This window comes from Thermothelomyces heterothallicus (assembly GCF_042370625.1).
Source record: "Thermothelomyces heterothallicus CBS 202.75 unplaced genomic scaffold P884_scaffold_1, whole genome shotgun sequence".
Taxonomy (NCBI): domain Eukaryota; kingdom Fungi; phylum Ascomycota; class Sordariomycetes; order Sordariales; family Chaetomiaceae; genus Thermothelomyces; species Thermothelomyces heterothallicus.
Genome location: NW_027192562.1, coordinates 73,716 through 94,911, shown reverse-complemented (window position 1 = coordinate 94,911; position 21,196 = coordinate 73,716). Strand labels below are relative to the sequence as shown.

General features: G+C 57.9%; 8 protein-coding genes and 1 non-coding gene across 9 annotated transcripts; 4 read left to right on the top strand and 5 right to left on the bottom strand.

Annotated features, from left to right (window-relative positions):
* Positions 1-818: 818 nt before the first annotated feature.
* Positions 819-2,049, bottom strand: P884DRAFT_189051 (uncharacterized protein; the record flags this gene model as incomplete). Its single annotated transcript, XM_069437408.1, has 2 exons — positions 819-1,417; positions 1,548-2,049. The coding sequence occupies 2 exons, from the start codon at positions 2,047-2,049 to the stop codon at positions 819-821; spliced, it is 1,101 nt and encodes a 366-aa protein (XP_069301339.1).
* A 104-nt stretch (positions 2,050-2,153) lies between these two features.
* Positions 2,154-3,548, bottom strand: P884DRAFT_273708 (fungal-specific transcription factor domain-containing protein; the record flags this gene model as incomplete). The annotated part of the gene is made up of 3 exons (XM_069442619.1): positions 2,154-2,219; positions 2,308-3,280; positions 3,346-3,548. The coding sequence occupies 3 exons, from the start codon at positions 3,546-3,548 to the stop codon at positions 2,154-2,156; spliced, it is 1,242 nt and encodes a 413-aa protein (XP_069301338.1).
* A 1,566-nt stretch (positions 3,549-5,114) lies between these two features.
* Positions 5,115-5,792, bottom strand: P884DRAFT_265635 (bacteriocin-protection, YdeI or OmpD-associated-domain-containing protein; the record flags this gene model as incomplete). The annotated part of the gene is made up of 1 exon (XM_069441961.1): positions 5,115-5,792. One exon carries the CDS (start codon positions 5,790-5,792, stop codon positions 5,115-5,117), a length of 678 nt encoding a protein of 225 aa, XP_069301337.1.
* A 401-nt stretch (positions 5,793-6,193) lies between these two features.
* On the bottom strand, positions 6,194-6,284 carry P884DRAFT_t1. Its single transcript has one exon. It is a non-coding gene; the product is annotated as a tRNA-Arg (tRNA).
* Positions 6,285-7,461: 1,177 nt separating this feature from the next.
* On the top strand, positions 7,462-8,672 carry P884DRAFT_273706 (glycoside hydrolase family 61 protein; the record flags this gene model as incomplete). The annotated part of the gene is made up of 2 exons (XM_069442618.1): positions 7,462-7,481; positions 7,739-8,672. 2 exons carry the CDS (start codon positions 7,462-7,464, stop codon positions 8,670-8,672), a joined length of 954 nt encoding a protein of 317 aa, XP_069301336.1.
* Positions 8,673-10,101: 1,429 nt separating this feature from the next.
* Positions 10,102-13,085, top strand: P884DRAFT_265633 (dipeptidyl peptidase IV N-terminal region-domain-containing protein; the record flags this gene model as incomplete). Its single annotated transcript, XM_069441960.1, has 3 exons — positions 10,102-10,319; positions 10,396-10,463; positions 10,585-13,085. 3 exons carry the CDS (start codon positions 10,102-10,104, stop codon positions 13,083-13,085), a joined length of 2,787 nt encoding a protein of 928 aa, XP_069301335.1.
* Positions 13,086-14,798: 1,713 nt separating this feature from the next.
* On the top strand, positions 14,799-16,809 carry P884DRAFT_273704 (major facilitator superfamily domain-containing protein; the record flags this gene model as incomplete). The annotated part of the gene is made up of 6 exons (XM_069442617.1): positions 14,799-14,942; positions 15,032-15,089; positions 15,202-15,657; positions 15,773-16,014; positions 16,111-16,503; positions 16,573-16,809. The coding sequence occupies 6 exons, from the start codon at positions 14,799-14,801 to the stop codon at positions 16,807-16,809; spliced, it is 1,530 nt and encodes a 509-aa protein (XP_069301334.1).
* Positions 16,810-17,041: 232 nt separating this feature from the next.
* Positions 17,042-19,518, bottom strand: P884DRAFT_273703 (uncharacterized protein; the record flags this gene model as incomplete). The annotated part of the gene is made up of 3 exons (XM_069442616.1): positions 17,042-18,494; positions 18,601-19,207; positions 19,269-19,518. 3 exons carry the CDS (start codon positions 19,516-19,518, stop codon positions 17,042-17,044), a joined length of 2,310 nt encoding a protein of 769 aa, XP_069301333.1.
* A 749-nt stretch (positions 19,519-20,267) lies between these two features.
* P884DRAFT_189627 (uncharacterized protein) lies at positions 20,268-20,537 on the top strand (the record flags this gene model as incomplete). The annotated part of the gene is made up of 1 exon (XM_069437449.1): positions 20,268-20,537. One exon carries the CDS (start codon positions 20,268-20,270, stop codon positions 20,535-20,537), a length of 270 nt encoding a protein of 89 aa, XP_069301332.1.
* Positions 20,538-21,196: the final 659 nt, after the last annotated feature.

Genomic DNA, 21,196 nt, shown 5'->3' with positions numbered 1-21,196 from the left:
CCCTCCCCCCCGGCCCCCTGTTGAGGCACACGAGCAACAGAAACCTGGGGTGACCTTGGTTATAGCCCAGCAGACACGGCCTTGCAGTGGCGACTAGCGTGGGGGTCATCGTGCTCCTTGGTGATTTGGAGGACTCGGTAAGTTCATTCATGTGTCCGTGGGGGTTAACTGTGGAAACATCATGACGCTGCCGGTGATCATAACTTTTGCTCCAGGCCGCCGGGCAGGGCGACGCTAGCCTGGGGGCGGGGGTGTTCGGGCGGTCACGCCGGTCGACCGGATCCAAAAAAGCGGTATGTCCAATCTGGACGGTCTGGACTCGTCGGGATCGGAATGCCGAGGTAGCCCATCATCGTCAGCTCGTGTTACCAGCTTTTAACTCTGGAGCTTTGGAACTCCGACAGGAGGTGCAAATCTCAACATACCTAACTTGGCGATCACAACCCGCCATGGGAAGAAACAAGAGAGTATTACTCGTTACGTACAACTAAGCCCCAGTATCCGGACCTGGTTGGTGACTTTCGTGGTTCTCCTGGTCTTGAAACCGGTCAAGACCAGCTGGACATGACTGGCAGCAAGCCAGCTCTGTTCGGTATGTATTACAGATATATATACGGGGCTGCTCGCCCGAGTCCCTGTCCCGGGAGCCCGACGCGGTCGTGTCCGCATCCCTCGGCACGCGATCCTGCGTTATAATTCCGCACCGTAACGGCAGTATTTGTACATCGACTCGCTTTGTCCCAGTTATCATGGGGTTTCGCCCTCAGACCGAGAGGGCGCTTGGGTAGGTAGGTAGGGAGCGAGTCGACCGGCCCCTGTCATGGCAGCCTGAACTGCTCCAGCACCCAGTTGTTCGGCCCGTAATCCTGCATCACCAGCCACGCCTCATCCAGCGCCTCTGACCCCAAGTAGGGGTCTATGCCCTCCATCATGCCCGGCCCGCCCATCGGCGGCGTCGGCATCGTGTGCTGCTGCCCTTCCCACGTCGGAACGTGCCTGAACTGCTCCTGGAGCGGCCGGGGATGCTGCTGCTGCTGCTGCTGTTGTTGTTGTTGTTGGTGCTGCGGTTGCGCCATGTAAGGCATCGGTGGAGGCGTCACGTCCGGGACAGCTTGGGCGGCGGCCGCCGTCGGGGAAACGCCTATCTCGCCATGGCCCATGAGCGCTGCGCGAGGGTGAGGCGCGTGTGGGAGTCGGGGGTGCCTACCTAGCCGCGCGCTAGCCCGCCGCGTGATGCTCTCGCGATAGCGCTGCAGCACCTCGATGCCTCGGGCCGCCGAGGCGACGTTCGACTTGTGGAAGTCGAGGATCGCCATCACGCGGTCCCACGAGGACTTTGCCGGTTCCCTGTCCAGGCACACGCCGAGATTGGGCGAGAGCGTCGCCACGAGGAGGATGGTGGCCGACGCAAATGTGACTGTTTCAATCATCCCCAGAGTTAGCCACCAGGCCCACAAAGAAGACCCGGACGGGTCGTGGTTAAAAGCAGGCCGGGAGGAGGGGAGGGAGGGGGAAGGAGGGGGAGAAAAAAAAGATGGGGAGGGAACGGGGAGACTTGCAGTGCAGCGTATACCACGCCGAGATGCCTCCGGCCGTGGCCGGGCTTCGGTGTATCTCCGCGAGCATGGTATGCACCGTCTGTAGGCAAAGCATGCATATCTCCTGGTGGAGTCTCTCCTGAAGCACGGATGAGGCCGTCAGGGCCGAGGAAGCGGCCGGGTTGGTCCACCGTTGCGCCTCGGCGAGGAGGGATGGGCGGAGGAGGAAGACTCGGAGGATCAGCAACCGGTAGCAGATCGCGTGGCTCTGGACCTGGAAAAACTTGGCCGTGTCCTCGTCGAGCGACATCTTGGAGTAGTCGGCGTCCATGCGGAGATGTTCTGGCAAGGCCTGGAAAAGATCGTCAATCATGGCGTTGACACGGAGGAGAGCGCCCGGCTCCGGCATCGTGATCTCGGCCCCTGCGAGTTTTAGCTTTATGTACGGCGCGCTCCCCGCCTCTTTCATCTTATCCAGAATTTCCACCGTCTTGAGCGTGAAGGTCATCATGTCCATGCGTGAGGGCAGACCTTCCGGCTGACGGCCTTCCTCGGTCGTGGATAGATATTCTTCGTCAATCGCCAGGGGAGGTGCTGTTTGTGTGAGAGCCGGAGTCACCAGACCGGGTCGGCCAAAGCTAACCGAGATGACCCTGTTTTCATGGTTACCAGAATAGCTCGCTGATTACAGGATTTTTTTTTTTTTTTTTTTTTTTTTTTTTTTTTTTTTTTTTTTTTTGGGGGGGGGGGGGGGGAAGGTTATGAGAACCCGGGAGGGGTTGCCGTACTGATCCAAAGAAACACAGCCGCCGAACCAGATCCTCCGGCGCATCTCCCTCTCGAGCTGATTGAGGTGTCTCCTGGGATCGAGATGCAAACCTAGCCCAATAGCCACCCGGACGGCCGCCCCTGACATGAGCCAGCAGCGGTCCGCTTTGCCGGCAAAGTAGAGATACATGGCCCGGAGGAGCAGCAGCTGCACAATCGGAATCGAGGCGGTGTCGAGGGCCTCGACAGACACGAGCCGCAGCGACCGGTGGTAGAAATCCTCGGCTTGGCTCTGCCTCTGTTCGAGCGGGATCCTGTCGAGACGGAGACACGCCAGCGCCATGACCATGTTCGCGGTTGCGTAGAAGAGAATGTCGTCGAACGCCGGTCTCGGCGGCGGTTTCTGCTTCCAGAGGGCGCGATATTTGCTCTTGAACATGGGCCAGTGGAGTAAGGGAAAGATGGAGTGAAAGTTTTGCCAGTACCAGCGGAGCAGCTCATCGGCAAAAGCACGCGGGGGGAGGTAGAGGTTCTGCGGGTTGAACTCGTCTGGAGGACGATCCGGAGTGTGCAGCGAGAAGCCGACGAGATCGGGAAACGTGGGTGATTCTGTTGGCGAGACCGGGGACTCGGAGTTCATGGTCAGGTCATGAGGGCGGCCCTGACGACCAGGCACTTCCATGCCCTGGCGCATATTAAAAGCCATGTTTGACGCTGCCGAGGGTTCATTTGGACGAGCGGCAACTGGCTCATCTGAGGGCCTCTCATCCATGGCGGCGTGACCGAAAGACGTGCCGGCCGAGGCCAGGCTGGGCTCGGCCGAGGAGGAGCCGGCACGGCCGGCATCGTGAGCTGCGGCCACGTCCAGGGAGGATGATGGGTGCTGAGCCGAAGATGGCGAGCTGCGGGAGGCGTCCTGGCCAGCCCGGGCGTTTTCCAGTTTTTGAAGTCTCCGGTCAATGTCGACCAAGGTGCTGCTCCCGGTCAGCTCGGGGGGCCAAACTTGCTCGTCGGGATACGGCCGAGAAAAAAGGCTTACAGTGCTGTTGAAGGTTGCATGACACTGTCCGGATAGAAGCATTTGTCGTCCCAGCCCCTCATGGAGCAGGCCGAGCACACCGGCTTTCTCCCATCGCATCCAGTCTTGCGGGCCCGACACGGGTTGCAGGCCAGACGCGCCTTTTTTCGCCTCTGCGTAGGCTGTCCCGTTTCGGCGACGAAGGTGTGCTGAGATGCCTCCATGGCGGAGATTGGCGGCGAGGGGGCGACGCAATTGTCACCGACGGGAATCGTGCCGTGAATCGAGGCACCCCGACTTTGAGCTGCAGCCGATGGTTCGCAACGCCGCATTATGTAATGCTGAGGACGCCTTTCATTGGCGAAGATGGCGCCAAGGAGAGCATTACTCCCAGTTAAACCATGTTGAACCCTGGCGCCGCCACCATCGCTTGATCCTTGGCCGGTTGCGCCGATCTGCATGTAATCCGTACAGCAGCCCGAGACCCAAATCGGACACAATCGATTCAAGACCTGCAGCGGGCGCTCTTCTCAGCACTTCGTACCGCGCACGCATTACGGATTACATAGAGCTCTTCGGTGCTTCTTTACGCCACAACCTATTGAGCATCTGAGGAACCTGGGTATATAGGATCTGTGGATATGTGGAAGAATCGGTTACTTTGAGTAACCTCAGAGATGCCGTGGCAAAATTCGGTTTTTTTTTTTCTTGGTGGAGGAAAGGGGGGGGGGGGGGTGGGTTCGGGGAAACTACAAGACTGGCACTTTCCGGTCGTGTGTGGATTGGACGTGAGCGTTGCATGCCACAGGCAGGTACGCCTGGTGCCTGGTGCCTGGTACGGCAGAGAAAACCAATCCAGTCCCTTCAAGCCACGAACCAATTAGTTAGCACGTACACGGCCGAACCAGCCCTACAAAAATGTTGGAATCTGAAGGTTAATTACTCCAAAGTCGTTATCGCCCCGTCCCCTCGCCCAGATTGTGTGGTTGCGGAAGGAATGGCATCCACCCGACCTGAGGTGAATGTACCGTAACCCGTACATGTCTTTCCTGCCCTTACTTTATATATATATATTATTTTAGCGATTTTCTTTTCCTGTCTCGCTTTTCTAGCGACTAGTGCCAGTTGGCAGCAGGAAAAACTGGAAACCGAGGCTGGTTAAAAGAAGTGACTCGTCATTAGCATCAAAGTACAGGCATTGCGCCTAAGATAGGTACTGTCGGAACATGTATGGAATGTATATAATCTGTATGGTCCAGTCCACGCGTATGAGACATCCTGCCTTTCTTACGGGAACAAAGTATGTTGGGTGAATGAAGCGACAACTCACCAGTCGGAATAATTTTCACTCTTTTCCGAAGAAGGAAACACAAATTGAGGGAAAAAATTACTAGCAGAGATGCGAGTTAGTCTTGAGAAATTGCAAGCAGCTAGTACTCCAAATCATTCCTGAGAGGGAGACTCAAGCCTGAAGATGTTAGTCGCCTGGTTTGGATGGAATCTTTGGAATGTAGCACAGGCAAGTACGGGACGTCTTCCGGTGCATGCTTCTGCGGGGTTGTGATTTGGAAAACCTCCGACGACAAAGTTCCGTAGGTACCCGGTGGTTGGGTGCTGAGTACAGATAGGTGCAGGTCAACTAAGGGTGGGGCCTGAATGGCCAGAGGCTGGCTGCCACTGGTCGTATCGAGAGCCATAGCGTTGAATGTGTATCTACCGAACCCCAGTCACCGGGCAGGTCCAGAAGACCCCACCGGAATGCGGTGCAAAAGGAATAACTAATGATAGGCTCACAGTGTTTCTCCGCGGGCGAGGAGGGTGATAAACTGATCAATCTTCTTTCTCCGCGTCTCCTCCCGTTTCGCGGTCGTGATGCGCCAGAGAAACGAGTAGCGCTTGGTCTTGCCCAGGCCCTCGAAGAAGGCCTTGGCCTTGCTGTTGCGCTCGAGCGCCTCCCGAAAGTCGTCGGGGACCTGCATCGCGCTCGCCGGCGCGTACGCCTTCTCCCACCGGCCGTCCGCCTTCCCGGCCTCGACCTCGGCCCACCCGGGCTCCCGCATGCGCCCGGCCGCGATCAGAGCCTCGACCTTCTCGACGTTGCGCCGGGACCACAGGCTCCCCTTACGCCGCGGCGTGAAGCGCTGGATGAAGTGGTCCGCGTCGAGGCTCTTCTTCTGCCCGTCGATCCATCCGAAACAGAGCGCCGTCTCGAGAGCCTCCTCGTACGTGATGGAAGCGATCTTGCCCCCCTTCTTGGCGATCTTCAACCACAAGCCGGCTTGATCCGTGTGGTTGGCCTCGAGCCACGTCTCCCAAGCCTTAACATCCTCGAAGAGCCGGATCGGTTGTGGCACGGTAGTGGTAGCAGATTTTGTTGCTTTGGGTACCGGCTTGGCGGCGGTAGTCGACACGGGTGCCGGCCTTGCTGTCTGGACGGTTCTGGTCGCGAGTCTGGTACGTGCTGTCATCTTTTGCCCTCCTTTGGATGATGATGGCTGTTGGCTGCACCCGAGTCGGGTCAGCATCCGTCCGTACTGTAAACATCCGACGAGAGGGTCAAGATTGAGGGTTAGGGTTTGGCGGTGACAAGGGAGCAGGGGCACCACGTGGTCTCCTGCCATCTACGACTAACTTAAACGGGGAAAATAATTAAAGTACGGATTACGGAGGTACACGCGAGCTTCTGATCTCGAATCTCATTCCGTGGCGCCCTTCCGGGGCCAGCAAATCGGGGCTTTTGATCCTGGGTTGGGAAGATGTCGAAAGCAAAAGCGACGCCGCAATTGCCCGCCAGCAATTGCACCTTAAGTGGGTATTCTGACAGAAAAGAAAACCAGCAGCAGCCAAAAACTGGCAAAAGAGAAGAACACGATCCACCCAGGGGTCGAACCTGGAACCTCCTGATCACTGACCCTCTTCAGGGCTCGTAGTCAGACGCTCTGCCATTGAGCCAGCGGACCTGCTCGGAACTTGTTGAGAATTGGCGAGTCATGCACCAGCTTGAGAAGAGCGCGCCCAGGAAAGCAACGGCCGTTTTGGTTCGCACTTGGTGTTTGCCTGCCCCAAAATGGCCTGGAGTCTCAAAAGGAGGCCTCGAGTACTATATAGACTTCAAGTTCTTTGCAAGCCGGGCTTCATCGTGAATCCAAGGTTGATACCGTACGTGACTCTCCACTTTCACCGATCGGGTTGTTTTCTCACTCTTTCCTATTCTTTCGTGTTTTATTTTTTTTCTCTTACACATTCTCTTTTCCTTGCTTAATGAGTGATGTAATTTAGTAAGGACCATAGAAGGCTGCCCGGATCTCGGAAGGATCGCTCGCAACATTACGCGTCGTCAATTTCGGAGCTCAGAGAAGTCAACGGAGCATGGGATACGGAGGCCGCGAGAGGATTTCGGAGCGTTGCTCGCAGACCAGTTAAACGGCTGATGGTGAATTAGCGGGCCTTGCTCCCGTCAGGCCGTGTGATCGGCATCGTCAATCATCTGGGGCAGGCACGACCAGATAAATGAAACGCACCCCACATTCTCGGCAGACGTTACCAGACCAACACGATCCACACTTTGGAACCGCCTCGAGGGGAGGCACAAGCTCGTTTATCCGGAAAGGCAGATATAGCCAGCAGCGTAAGGGATTTGCGAAATACCGCAACGGTCTGCCGGGCCCCCAACTGATCGACTCGAACAATTTCCCCATTCTTCGGCCAGCGGAAGATGCCATCGCGCCAGGGAAAAGAAGAGATCAGCAGAACTCTCTCCCCTTGGTCCGTTTCCTTCCTCAACGTCGAGCGTCAGGGCCAAGGTGAGCAAAACACCCTTGTTTACCGTTTAAATGATGCATTTCGTTCCGGCCAAGGCCCACCCAACGCCAGCGCCTATTTCTCCCAGGAACCGGGCCTCCACACCGCGCCAAGCGGATGCTCGCGCGATGCCACGTACGTACTGTACTGTACGGAGTACATTATTGTGCCGACCTGGGGGGCGATTCCGCCGCAATTTGAATCTGACAGGATATAGTCATGGCGGATGACGTACTCCCGGTGCGGGAGGATGCGTGAGAATGAACAAGGTGATGCTTTGACCGGGGATAATACATATAATTAACTATCAACCGATCCGCATCTCAGACCCCAGGCATGCCGTCACCCGGGTTTTCGTAGCAGTGTAACTTATCCTGGCAGACGATCGACCACCCTTTCGATCTGGTTATTTGGTGTCTAGCAGCAGTGTGATATCAGTTTTCCTTTTACGGTCTCGGACTCCCGTCATATCAGCCATCTTTGATCTCTCCGAGGCCCCTTCTCCCGGTTCATCTCTCGGCCTGGACTCCTCTTCAGCGGCTCGACCAAACTCGCCCCCCGCGACGAAACAATAATACAATAAGTTGCCCGGTATGCCGCCTCCACGACTGAGCACCCTCCTTCCCCTCCTAGCCTTAGCCCCCACCGCCCTGGGGCACTCCCACCTGGGATACATCATCATCAACGGCGAGGTATACCAAGGATTCGACCCGCGGCCGGAGCAGGAGAACTCGCCGTTGCGCGTGGGCTGGTCGACGGGGGCGATCGACGACGGGTTCGTGGCGCCGGCCAACTACTCGTCGCCCGACATCATCTGCCACATCGACGGGGCCAGCCCGCCGGCGCACGCGCCCGTCCGGGCGGGCGACCGCGTGCACGTGCAATGGAACGGCTGGCCGCTCGGACACGTGGGGCCGGTGCTGTCGTACCTGGCGTCCTGCGGCGGGCTGGAGGGGTCCGAGAGCGGGTGCGCCGGGGTGGACAAGCGGCAGCTGCGGTGGACCAAGGTGGACGACTCGCTGCCGGCGATGGAGCTGGTCGGGGGCGCGGGACGCGTCGGCGTGCCCGGGCAGCGCTGGGCCACCGACGTGCTGATCGCGGCCAACAACAGCTGGCAGGTCGAGATCCCGCGCGGGCTGCGGGACGGGCCGTACGTGCTGCGCCACGAGATCGTCGCGCTGCACTACGCGGCCGAGCCCGGCGGCGCGCAGAACTACCCGCTCTGCATCAACCTGTGGGTCGAGGGCGGCGACGGAAGCATGGAGCTGGACCACTTCGACGCCACCCAGTTTTACCGGCCCGACGACCCGGGCATCCTGCTCAACGTGACGGCCGGCCTGCGCTCATACCCCGTGCCGGGCCCGACGCTGGCCGCGGGGGCGACGCCGGTGCCCTACGCGCAGCAGAACATCAGCTCGGCGAGGGCGGACGGAACCCCCGTGATCGTCACCAGGAGCACGGAGACGGTGCCCTTGACCGCGGCACCCACGCCAGCCGAGACGCCAGAAGCCAAAGGGGGAAGGTACGGAAGGAACTTTTGCGGGTAGACGCTGAAACGGGTTTAAATATGTTTTTTTTTCTTTCCTTTTTTCCCCTTTGTGGACTGTCTAATTAATAATTACATATTACTATATTATTACGTGCATGGTGTAATTAGGTATGATGACCAAAACCGAACTAAAGACCTAAATGAATGCTTCTTTATAGTAGCTGGCCAGAACAGAAGAGGCTGACAGCGATCTCAGGAAGGTTACTGATCGTCGTACCCGGTATCTCTCCGTAGCTGTCTGCGCATATTCAAGACTGCACAGAGACAGCAGCCCCCCCACCTTGCTTGAGATCGAAAGTGAAAGAAAAGAACGAGATTAAATAGGCCCAAGGCCACATCGGCGGCGCTCATAAGGCAGCAGAAACCAACCAACGAAGCTCTGAGAGGCGGCAATAAGCACCGTGCCGGCGTTTCAGAGTAGCGCAGGGCGGCATGAGACATAGCAGAAATGTGATGCAGACATGATGCTGGCGTGGATTGTTCCTGCTCTTCTGTCAGGTGCTCGAGGAAGAAGGCATGGATACCTACCTTAGGTAATACCTATGAAGTGTCGCCGGGCCGTCAGAGAGAACGAATCCCTCTGGAAGTCTCGCCATCACAAACCTCGTCAATCGACCAAGACTGTTCTCCGAGAATGCGAAGCATAGGTTTGGAAACATATTAGAGAGATAAAGTCGGACGGTGGTAGGGATAGGTTCCATCAACTTACAAGATAGAGTCATGCTTTTAACACTCTCCACGCCCCCCCCGCCCCCCCCTTTTTTTTTACCTCTACACTCGCTATTATTCTAAGAGTATCATAGACTTACGGGATGCCGTGGAACTGATGCGGCTCACAATCAGACGCGGCAAAATATTGAGTGGTATTATTAAAGGAATGCCTGATCCTGAAGAAAACCATAATCACGTCCGGTTTTACTTGGTTCTCGGGGTTTCCTGTTAACATGCCACCTTTGTATATTATTGTGTTTAGGTGTCAGTTGGATAGCCAAACTCTTGTTCATGATGAGTTATTACCGAGGACCGGAGGTAAAGATAGGTACCTGCATGGACCTTAGGCAAGGTAGCTTTTTCTGTGGTGGTTAATTACTGGCCGAGTCTCTGTGTGATCAGCCGAGCACGCTGCACTTGCAGACGTCGCTCAACTCATTATTTATCAACCGAAGCAACCTCCAAACTCCCGACTAGATATTTACGTGAAATAACCATACCGAACTTCCTTGTGCCTCCTTGCTGCTCGGCACTCACCTCCGCCATGTCTACCAATGTGTAGTAGGTACCTAGGTACGTATGTATAATTAATAATTACTGATGAGTACTTCGTACCTAGCTCATAATTACGCTCAAACAAAACACATTCAAGCAAAGATATCTTAATTACCCACTGAGATGAATTACCTCTCCACACATTACGACCAACAAATCCAATGAAGCAGGACAATTGGCTCAAGCAGCTACCAAACACGCTCGATTTCATCTATCGAAATACCAAGCGATTGCGTGTGCTGGGCGCCGGGGTGCAAGCATCTTGGCACATGGGCCAAGCATCCTCACCTTCCGCATATGGCAATGCTGTATCACAACAATGCGACCCGCAGTGGCAGGCCGATGCTCGTGCGGATTACCTGCCGTCCGGGGATGAACGGTTCGCGGCCAAGAGTCCAATCAGGGCAGGAGAGGAAGATTCGGCAAAATAACATGGTACTGTGTACCCAGCAAAGTCGAACATGCCCAGCGACCAGCCCGTATCACGCCATGTCCGACCATGTGCTCGGTACTCCCTCCGTTCGTAGGAAATCATCATAATATTTAGTTAAATTACATGGTTACTACCCGACACGACGATCTCCAGCTTCTTCTCCCTTTCCCCTCCCCCGCTTCTCCTCGAGGACCTCCACAACCCGGTATAGACTACCTGCAAGACGCTCGGAGAAGCTCGGTACCTGAGCGTAATAGACGGCGGAAGGAGGTGGCGATGCGACGACTTCTCTCGCTGTGCGTCGCGGCCGTGTTGGCCTCGGCCATCGAGCCTCCCCGGTTCCCTCACCAGCCGACGGGCAATGGCAACAAGCTGCTGACATACAACATCACGACGGGCAGCCCCGGTGAGCTCTCGCCGTCGACGAGGTCGGTCACATGGGTCCAGTCGGACCGGGACGGCGACTTCATCACGACGGACGACGACGGGTCCCTCGTGTTTGAGAACGTCGAGTCCGGCGACCGGACCACCTTCCTGGCGGCCGACAAGATCCCGGCCAACTACTGGGACTACCAGATCTCCCCCGACCGCTCGCGCGTCCTCTGGGCCGTCAACTACACCAAGCTGTACCGCCACTCGTACTTTGCCGACTACCTGGTCCAGGACGTGGCCACGGGCGGGACGGAGCCCCTGGTCGGGGACTCGGCGGGCGACATCCAGTACGCCACGTGGAACCCGGCCTCGTCGTCCGAGATCGCCTTTGTCCGCGGCAACGACCTCTTCCTCTGGAACGAGGGCGACGTCAGCCGGATCACGGACGACGGCGGGCCGGACCTGTTCCACGCGGTGCCGGACTGGGTCTACGAGGAAGAGATCCTGAGCACCAACAGCGCGCTGTGGTACTCGCCCGACGGCGAGTACGTCGCCTTCCTGAGCTTCAACGAGACGGGCGTCGAGACCTTCACGGTGCCCTACTACATGGACGGCCAGGACGTCGCCCCGCCCTACCCGCGCGAGCTCGAGCTGCGGTACCCCAAGGTGGGCACCAAGAACCCGACCGTGGCGCTGAGCCTGCTGGACGTCCGGGCCCGGACCGTCACGCCCGTGTCGGTCGACGCCGCCTGGCCGGCCGACGACCTCGTCATCGGCGAGGTCGCCTGGGTGACGGACGACCACGACAAGCTCCTCTACCGCGCCTTCAACCGCGTGCAGGACCGCGAGAAGCTCGTCCTCGTCGATACCGAGACCGCAGAGTCGACCGTCACTCGCGAGCGCGACGGGTCCGACGGCTGGCTGGACAACAACGGGGCCATCACCTACGTCGGCTCCCGCGGGAAGAAGGACGAGGGGAAGAAGGGCGACGGCAGGGGCGAGGAGGAGCGGTACTACCTCGACCTCTCGGACGCGTCCGGGTGGAATCACCTGTACCTGTTCTCGCTGGACGGGCGTTCCAACGTGACGCTCACGTCGGGCGAGTGGGAGGTGGCGTCGATCCTCAAGGTCGACCGGGCCCGGGGCCTGGTGTACTACACGTCGACGGAGCGGCACCCGACCGAGCGGCACCTCTACTCGGTCTCGATCGCGACGGGGGCCAAGAAGCCCCTGGTCGACCCGTACGTGCCGGCCGTCTGGTCCGCCTCCTTCTCCCGGGGCGGCGGCTACTACATCCTGCGCTACGCCGGACCCGACGTGCCCTACCAGGAGCTCTACTCGGTCGAGCGGGGGCCGACCGAGCCGATCCGCACCGTCGAGGCCAACGCGCGCCTGCACGCCGCCCTGCAGCAGTACCGCCTGCCCCGGATCCTCTACTTCGACCTCCCCCACCCGTCGGGCGTCAACTTGAGCGCCATGCTCCGGCTGCCCGTGAGCCTGGGCGACGAAGACGCCGACGGGAAGAAGAACAAAAACAAGAACAAGAACAAGAAAAAGAAACAGGAGAAGTACCCGGTGCTGCTGACGCCCTACGGCGGGCCCGGCGCGCAGGAGGTGAACAAGGCGTTCCAGGCGCTCGACTGGAACGCCTATATCTCGTCGGACCCGGAGCTCGAGTACGCGACGCTGACGGTGGACAACCGGGGCACCGGCTACCGCGGGCGGGCGTTCCGGTCCGCGGTGGCCGGGCGGCTCGGGGAGCTGGAGGCGCAGGACCAGATCTGGGCGGCCGAGTGGCTGGCGGAGCGGTACCCGTCCTGGGTCGACGCCGACCGCATCGGCATCTGGGGCTGGAGCTACGGCGGGTACCTCGCGGCCAAGGTGGTCGAGTCCGGCGGCGGCGCGGACGGGAAGAGGGGCCCCATCGCCTTCGGGTTGGCCACGGCTCCCGTGGCCGACTGGCGGTTTTACGACAGCATGTACACGGAGCGGTACATGAAGACGCCCGAGCTGAACCCGGACGGGTACAACCGCTCGGCCGTCTCGCGCCTGGACGGGTTCCGCTCGCTCCACGGCACGTTCCTGGTCCAGCACGGCACCGGCGACGACAACGTGCACTTCCAGAACACGGCCGCCCTCGGCGACCGCCTCATCGGCGGCGGCGTCGGCCCGGACAGGCTCGAGCTCTCCTTCTTCACCGACTCGGACCACTCGATCCGCTACCACGGCCAGAACGCCTTCCTCTACAAGCAGCTGACCACGCGTCTGTGGGAGGAGAAGCGGAGGGGAAAGACGGCCGAGGAGCACCAGTGGAGTAAGAAGGCCCTAATTACTCGGTGAGAGAGCACGGGAGCACGGGGGTGCATGACAGCCCCCAGGAATAAAAGAGAGAAGAAAAAAAAAAAAAAAAAAGAGAGAGAGAGAGAGAGAGAGAGAGAGAGAGAGAGAGAGAATAGCTGATGGTATATTTGGGCCCCTGATGTCTGAGAATTGAAGACCGGTAATGAAAACGTAATTGATATTAATCACCTATCGAGGTTGTCGCGGTGTGCCTGGTTGAGAAGTCACCATCTTCTCTTCTTTGCTTTCAGTGTTTGATGATTCCCCCGAGATCCCGGCAAGTTGGACACGTAGTCTCGTTGAGGAAGGTGAGAAGATGGAAGGCAAAGGAAAAAATAATAGCCCGCTCGAGTTCGTACCTACCTCCTCCATACCTAATAAGTAATCGCGCCGTGAAATCACGCTAATTCACGAATTCCGCCCGCGCTTACCCTCGGTTTGGGGAGAAGGCCTAGAACCCGCCGACGCACAGCAAAGACATGCAGTGTTCTCGCACCTGCTGTTTCTAAAAATTCCACGGCCAGGAAGGTACATACAGTACCAAACAGCCATCGAACTCGTTAGGCAGCTACCGTCAGCACCCGCACCTGGGTAAGCCCCATATGGCTAGCACGTGGGCAGAGGTACTCTGTGTTCGTAAGATACATTGAGCTCCGAGATGTTCCCATCCCAGGTCAGAGTAGTTCATCATTGCCTACATGACTCTGTACTGTAATTATGTATGTACATACATACATACAGCTGAGACGCGTCTGAGGGGAGTAGCCATCCAACAGGTTGGCTCCATCCATCCGCCCGTTCTATTCACCCCGGACTGACCACCCAGAACAAACTAGCTGACAATGTTCATCTGTTCTTCCCTCCCGCACCCCTCCCCCCTTCCCCAACCACCACCAGACCCCCATGCGCCCCCCGCATCCCATGTCCTGCATGTCTGCATGTGCACGTGGGACAACGGTAGCACCAGACACTGCAGACCGGCAATGGGGCTCGGCCGCGGCAGAAGCAGGATGTATTCCAGGGGATCTTGCCAGAGCCGGCCGGCCGCCGTAACCTCTCGGCGATCCTGGCTCTTCTGGGGTTAGTGTACGACACCGCGGGGCCCTACTTTGCGATTCACTTTGGCTCCTGGTTGATTGGTGCCGGAGACATGGGGCGTACAGGGGAGGCGGAAGGTGTGGGTTAGTTAGGGGCGGGGCCGAGTTTGCGGGGAAGTGGACACACTCCGCACGAATCTACTACCGCCCCCCGTGGCCGATGCATGCGGGGGAGGGGCCCCCATGTCCCGTCCCGGTGGGCTTTTGCGGGGAGAGTTTGGGAGGGAGGAAAGAAGAAAGAGAACGGATGGTGAAAGGTGCGGGCTGCCTGGTATGTGGACCGGGCGGGTCGAGGCGAGACATTGTGGTGGTCGTTTCTTGGCCGGTCGGTGTCGCAAAGGGATAGGACCCGGTACTTGGAGTTGGTAGTGCTGGAACCTCGGAGTGAAGTGCTTACTGCTTGCCCTGTTGAGCTTTAAAGCGAGAATGCACACGACGCAGCTCCGCAGTCTCGATGTTTCCCTCCTCGTCTCTCTGGCTCTCCCTTGCCTCTCCGTCCCCTGCACCTTTCTCTTCCGTTTTCTGTGCCTTTCTAATAAAAAGCAGGATCAGAGAGCAGCCCCTGTTAAAATCGCAACAGAAGGCAGTCAGGTTACCTCCCGAACGCCCAGACAAGATGGGAACGCACGTCGACAAGGTCGACGGCCCGGGGTCGCAATCCGACGACCGGGTGGACGTCGAGCAGGTCGATCGGGTAGCGGTGCCGCCAGTGACGCTTCAATCGTTTGCCCATCTCAACGAGAAAGCCATCCTACGCAAGGTAGGTCAGGTTATCAGACCTGGACTCTGCCCCGAACTCTTCCCTTGGCCTGGCACATTGCTAACCCGAGAATCGAAAATGATAAACAGATGGATATGCGCCTCATCCCCATGCTCGCCCTTCTCTACCTCCTGTCATTCCTCGACCGTTCGTCTGCCCCCCCTTTTTTTGCCTTTCCTTAGCGCTGCCTGCTTCGCTCCGTTCTCCGCAAATGACCCTCCCCCCGGCTCACGCTGTTAATATCTCTCTTCCTAAACAGGCGGCAACATCGGCAACGCCAAGATCGAAGGCCTCCAGGAGTCCCTGGGCCTCACCAACGACCAATACAACTGGTGCCTGACCGCCTTCTTCTTCACCTACGCCGCCTTCGAGGTGCCCAGCAACCTGATGCTCAAGCGGGTCCGCCCGTCGATCTGGCTGCCCACCATCATGGTCGCCTGGGGCGTCGTCATGACCCTGATGGGCATCGTGCGCAACTACGCCGGCCTGCTGTCCGCCCGCATCTTCCTCGGCGTCACCGAGGCCGGCCTCTTCCCGGGCGTCGCCTACTACCTCACCAACTGGTACAAGCGCGAAGAGATCCAGCTCCGCCAGGCCATGTTCTTCAGCGCCGCCAGCGTCGCCGGCGCCTTCAGCGGTCTGCTGGCCTTCGCCATCGGCAAGATGGACGGCGTCGGAGGACTTCGCGGGTGGCAGTGGATCTTTATCCTCGAAGGTAACTATTATATCAATCGCCACGTTCCCAGTGCCTCTGGGACCCTTTTTTTTTTTTTTTTTTTCATCTTTTTTTCCCCGTAGTGCGTAATTGGATGCTGATTGCGCTCGTCTAGGAATCGCCACCGTCATCGTCGCCGCCATCGCCTTCTTCGCCCTCTTCGACTTCCCCGAGACGGCTACCTTCTTGACCGAGGAGGAGCGAGCCTTCGTCATCTACCGTCTCAAGTACCAGGGTCAGAGCGGGGATGACTCTGGCCGCCAGCAGGTAGCCCAGGCCGACGGGTTCAAGTGGAAATACGTCAAGGATGCGTTCCTTGACTGGCAGATCTGGGTCAACATCGTCGTCTATTGGGGCGTAAGCGCTTTGCTCTAATATCCAACTTCCCCATCAGCCTGTTGCCCCCTTGTTTCGTTGCTGACATGACCCATATTTCTGACATCTGCTACTTAGGTCGTCTGCCCCCTGTACGGTATCTCGCTCTTCCTGCCGACCATCATCCGCGAGCTCGGCTACAAGAGCAGCCAGGCCCAGCTGATGACGGTGCCCATCTACATCACGGCCGCCATCTTCGCCGTCTTCGCCGCCTACTGCTCCGACAGGGTCGGCCGCCGGAGCCCCTTCATCGCCGGCTTCCTGCTCGTCATGGCCGTCGGCTTCGCCATGTGCATCGGCACCGATCCCAAGGAGAACCCCCGCGTCGTCTACGGCGGCGTCTTCCTCGCCGCCTGCGCCATCTACCCTGCCTTCCCCGGCGTCATCGCCTGGCTGTCCAACAACCTGTCCGGCTCCCTCAAGCGCTCCGTCGGCATGGCCATCCAGATCGGCGTGGGTAATCTGGGAGGTGTGAGTAGCAAAGTGCCTGTCCCTCATCTTAACTATCCTGCGCAAAGCTGACTGACTTGTGTTGCTCAGGCCATGGCATCCAACTTCTACCGCGCCAAGGATGCCCCCCGGTACATCCTCGGTCACGGCCTCGAGCTCGGCTTCATCGGCGGCGGCCTCGTCGCTTCCGCCATCCTCGTGCTGGGATACACGACCCAGAACAGGAAGCGCGCAAGGAGAATCGAGGAGGGCGCGCTGGACTCGTACACGTCCCAGGAGCTGTCCGAGAAGGGCGACAGGGCCGTCACGTATCGCTATGTGCTTTAGAGAGAACCCCCTTGTGGGGCTTCGGCTATTCATTAATTAAGGAAAGGAGGGGATGTGCTGCTGCTCGATGAGACGCGCGCGCCGAGTGTCTAGACTAATAACTCAAGAACGAAACTGAAACCTGTCCCGTCAGCGCGGAGAGGATCGTGCCCTGAGAGTGCCACCGTCTAATAATTATTCAATCACCCTCGAGAGTGACTGCGGCAGGCAAGCGGGCATGCAGATCCAAGATTCAACCTATCAGCGTCGTTGCCGCCGACATGACCTCCCAGCCCTCCTCTTCCCCTTCTCCCCCCGGCAGGGTATCATTCTCGTCGTCCTGCTCCCCGCCCACTCCCTCACCCTCCCCATCCCGATCATCATCACCCTCTTCCACCCTCGACCAGACCTCCCCGCCCCGCCCTTCCGGTAACCCTGGCCCGTTGACCCTTCCGAGCGCAGAACACCACGCCTCGTCCCAGCACAGCACCAAAGCAGACTCCCCGCCCGCCCACTCCTCCCACCGCGCCGGGCGTTGCCCCTGCCCCTGGCCCCGCCCCGATCCAGACGGCGCGCCCCACGGCGCCGCCGCAGCCGAGGATAGCATGCGCCGCCCGTCGGGGAGCGGGACGCTCTTCTTATCATCGTCTTTGATGTCGTTGTCGTCGTCGTCGCTGTCGTCTCCTGTGGTTCGGTTGCCGAGGAGGGCGACGGCGTGGGAGAGATAGAAGGCGACGTAGTCCCTGGGGAGGGTTGATGCGGTCGTCAGGAGGTCCAGGTGGTGCGAGACGGACGACCGGTCCGGGGGCGCGGGGGGAGGGGTTGCGAGGACGAGGTGGGCGTGGATGTATTTGAGTAGGTGTGCGTGGGAGGTCACCTCGGCGGGGGTGGGGGTTTCCCCGATGGGTTTGGCTTCTTCGAGCAGGACGGCGCGGTAAAATTGCAGCACTTCCAAGGACGGGAGCTCGGGGACGAGGCCGGCCCTCCGGAAGGATCCGTTGGGGCTGGGGTGGGTGGACAAGAGGTGGAAGTTGGCCGGGCTGACGGTGTCTGGGAGCGGCTGCAGGTCGGGCGGGTGGAACCTTGCGCGGGCCGGGATGCTGTCCCAGAGTTGCGGGCTGTAGTACGCCGTCCATGCCGAGGGCGGGATGCGGAAGGTCTCCTCGAACAGCGGGTAGGTCATGTTCTGGAGGAGGTGGGTGTTACCGAGGGTGAGCGGCAACAGGGCCGCGTGGACGAGGTGGAGGTAGAAATGCGATTGCGTCTCCGAGTATGCAGGGACGCCCGGGCACTGCGATCTGAGCCGCATCGTCTGTCGCCGGAGCGAGTCCAAGGCCAGGTTGATGAACCAGGCGCGTCGACGGGTCTTCTCACCGGGGCGGAGATACATCTGTACCACAGCAAACGCGAAGCGGAGGAGCCGGTGGGGTTCTTCATGCTGCGGTCTGGTGAGCTTGTGTCGAAACTGTGAATCTCGATATTGCACCAGTTCGACAAGCTCACGAAGATTTGGCAGCATCCAGTAATCCCGGGAGTACGAGGATGCCAATACATCCGGGCTGAAGTAGGTACTGGGCAATCTCTCGTCTGCGAGTTCCGGGAAGTAACGGAAGATGCCCTTGAAACTCGTGGGCCCTCGCACACTGAAGCTCAGCATTGCCACGAGAGCAAGCCTGACATGGTACAGCCAGAAAACGGTAAGGGTTCTGCCTTGTGTCAGTGATCCGAAACAATCCCCTCGCTGCACGGCGGATCAGACTCCTAGTAATTACTGCCCCATCATTCATGTACATCATGTAATTAATTGCATACCTCGGTTCAGGTGGGTGTTGGGCATGCGAGTTACGCCGTCGAAACCTGTCCATCCTGGTCGCAAATATGGTCGCCACCTCAAGCAGGTCAAGATCCCGGACGTCGTATTCGAGAAGAGTGATGTAGGCGGCGCGAAGGTAGTCCATGTGTGTCCAAGGGGTGATGTTCCCCCGTAGAAACGCGTGGCGGAAAGCATGGTCCGTCATTTCATCTCCAGAAGGTGCACCTCGCTCCGGCTTCCCAGGACGAGACGGTCGAGGTGCCGCAAGTAGAGCATCGCCGACCATTCGAGCAGCGTCGACAACCGGCATCTCGAGGACGCAATCGAGACTTGCGGCCACTGCCGGTGCATCTGCCATGCCAGCGGAAGCCAGCTCGTCCCTGAAACGGGCGACCAGGTCATTACGAACCCCGTTGGAAACACTAGCACCTTGTGCGGTGCTAACGGCGACCCAAAACCCCCGGCTGCCGTGCCGCCTCTGCAACTCGATAGAGTCGCGCAAGGAGCGTACCGAGGCTTCGACATCCCGATTCGATGCATCGTGCACAAACAAGAATCCCGACTTGCCACCCGACAGATTCAGAGATTCGTGGAGATGCTCTGGGGCTGCAGAATGTCAGCTGTGACGCGACAGCGGGGCAGTAAGGTCCATTTCGCGAAAACTCACTGATGTCAGGGGACGAATCTTCCCGGGGGACGTGGCAGAACAAGGTGACGACGGAGCCACCCTGCAGCTGTAAACGTGCCTTCTCGACCCGGTGGTCAGGCCCTGAACCAACATCTTTCCAATCCAGCAATGACAAGAGTGCAGATGTCGGGGGGAGTCCGCACAAGAACAGTGAACACCCAAGGGTCCTATCACTAGGAGGATCCTGGAGGTTAGAGGACCTAGGAGAGCCAGGCACAAACGAGTTCATGGCGTGCGATAGCGACATACCCTAAAATGAAATGCTAGCAATTGTAGGAGATGACCAAGAGTTTTCAGTCGGGGATCAGGATGACACCTAGGAGTGGACCGGCGTTTTGTTATTGTTCTCATTTTCACTTATAAACAAAGGTGCAGAGCGGAGAATCGGTAAAGGCTCCAGCTGTCCTCTTCCTGACGACACGCAACACTTGCCAATTGAAGATCACTACCTACGAAGTGGGAAGCACTAATTATACCTAGTTTAAGCTAACGCTAGAGCAGCAGGCAGCAGGCAGCAGGCAGCAGGCAGCAGGCGGCGTTCGGACTCGCATCAACCCTAACCCCTATCGAATCCCAACCCCTATTACTAGTAATCTGGACGAGAATGTATAAACAGCATCTTGTACAAACAAGGGCACTCGTGGCTGACTGTGATCAGGGTATTCATTGTTAAACTTCCATCCTCTCTGCTTTCTTATTTCTTACCTCAAAGCTCTGTTAACATCAACGCGGCAGCTTGGACACTCACGAGGACCATACTCTAGTTAGCTCGGTACCTAATTACCATGCTTAAAGAACCAATCTGCGATACTGAGCTGTATGTGCAATACATAAATAGTTCCACTCTGCCACTAATTAATACTGCTTCAAGAACCGCTGCTGCATGATCCTCCGTTAATTAACACAAGAAAGGCCGCCAGCAACCTTGAGTCAACCATCTCTACCTGACTAATTAACCCAAGAGGAAATCTTACCGACATGTGCACCGGCGAGTGCGTCTGCTTTTTCTGCCCCCGGTCCATCATCCGGGACCGTCTCTGCCCGTACTACATGCCCAACGCCGCGGGCGGGCCCAAGGCGCGGCCCCACTACATCATATGGATGGGGGCCCTTTTCGTGTGCTGCGGCAACCACTCGGGCAACTGCCTCAACTGCCCGGAGCTGTACCAACCCGGGAACATTGCGCACCAAATTGCTACCTACCTCGAGTGCGAAGACTGCGCCCTCCGAAGCCTGGCTGAGAGTTAGGCGGGCTGGAATAATAGGAGGTGATGGGCGGGTGCTGGATGAAGCGGAGAGGGCGCGGCCGAGAAGAAGGGCGGGATAGGCTTATTATCGTGATGGGGAGACGGAGACAATGCCAGTAATGAAGATGACCGTGGCATGGGGAATTATGGGTAAGACCGCAGTGAACTCACAAGAGTCAAACACACCCCGGTCAAATTCGGCTAGCACTCTTGAATCATATTATTTGCTATCATGTCATCCATCGATGATATGGTAATTAATCTCAAACGGAGAGATGTGTACCGAAAAACACCATCCAACTTTCCCTGACTTTAGCCAAGCATGCACTGTTCTTTGCTTCGCGTTTTCCTATTGTGGTTCTCCTTGACTCTCAAATCGTTGTTCGTTGCTATGGTCAGGCTTGTAGTGAACTGCTGTAATTAGAGAATAATTATTCCCCTGTAAATCTTCAAGTTCATGCTGTTTTCCAGCTGATAGCTTGAAGACGGCACTTGGTAATTAACATGCCAAATCCAACAAGGAGCCGTGGGAGGGTTCATCACTATTACAGAATGTTGTTCGTTTGAGTCGAGGTGGTTATTTTTTGTTCGTTTCTTTATGTCCACAAGAAGAAAGGGGGGGAAAACAAAGGCTTTCATAGACCATGCAAATCTCTTACA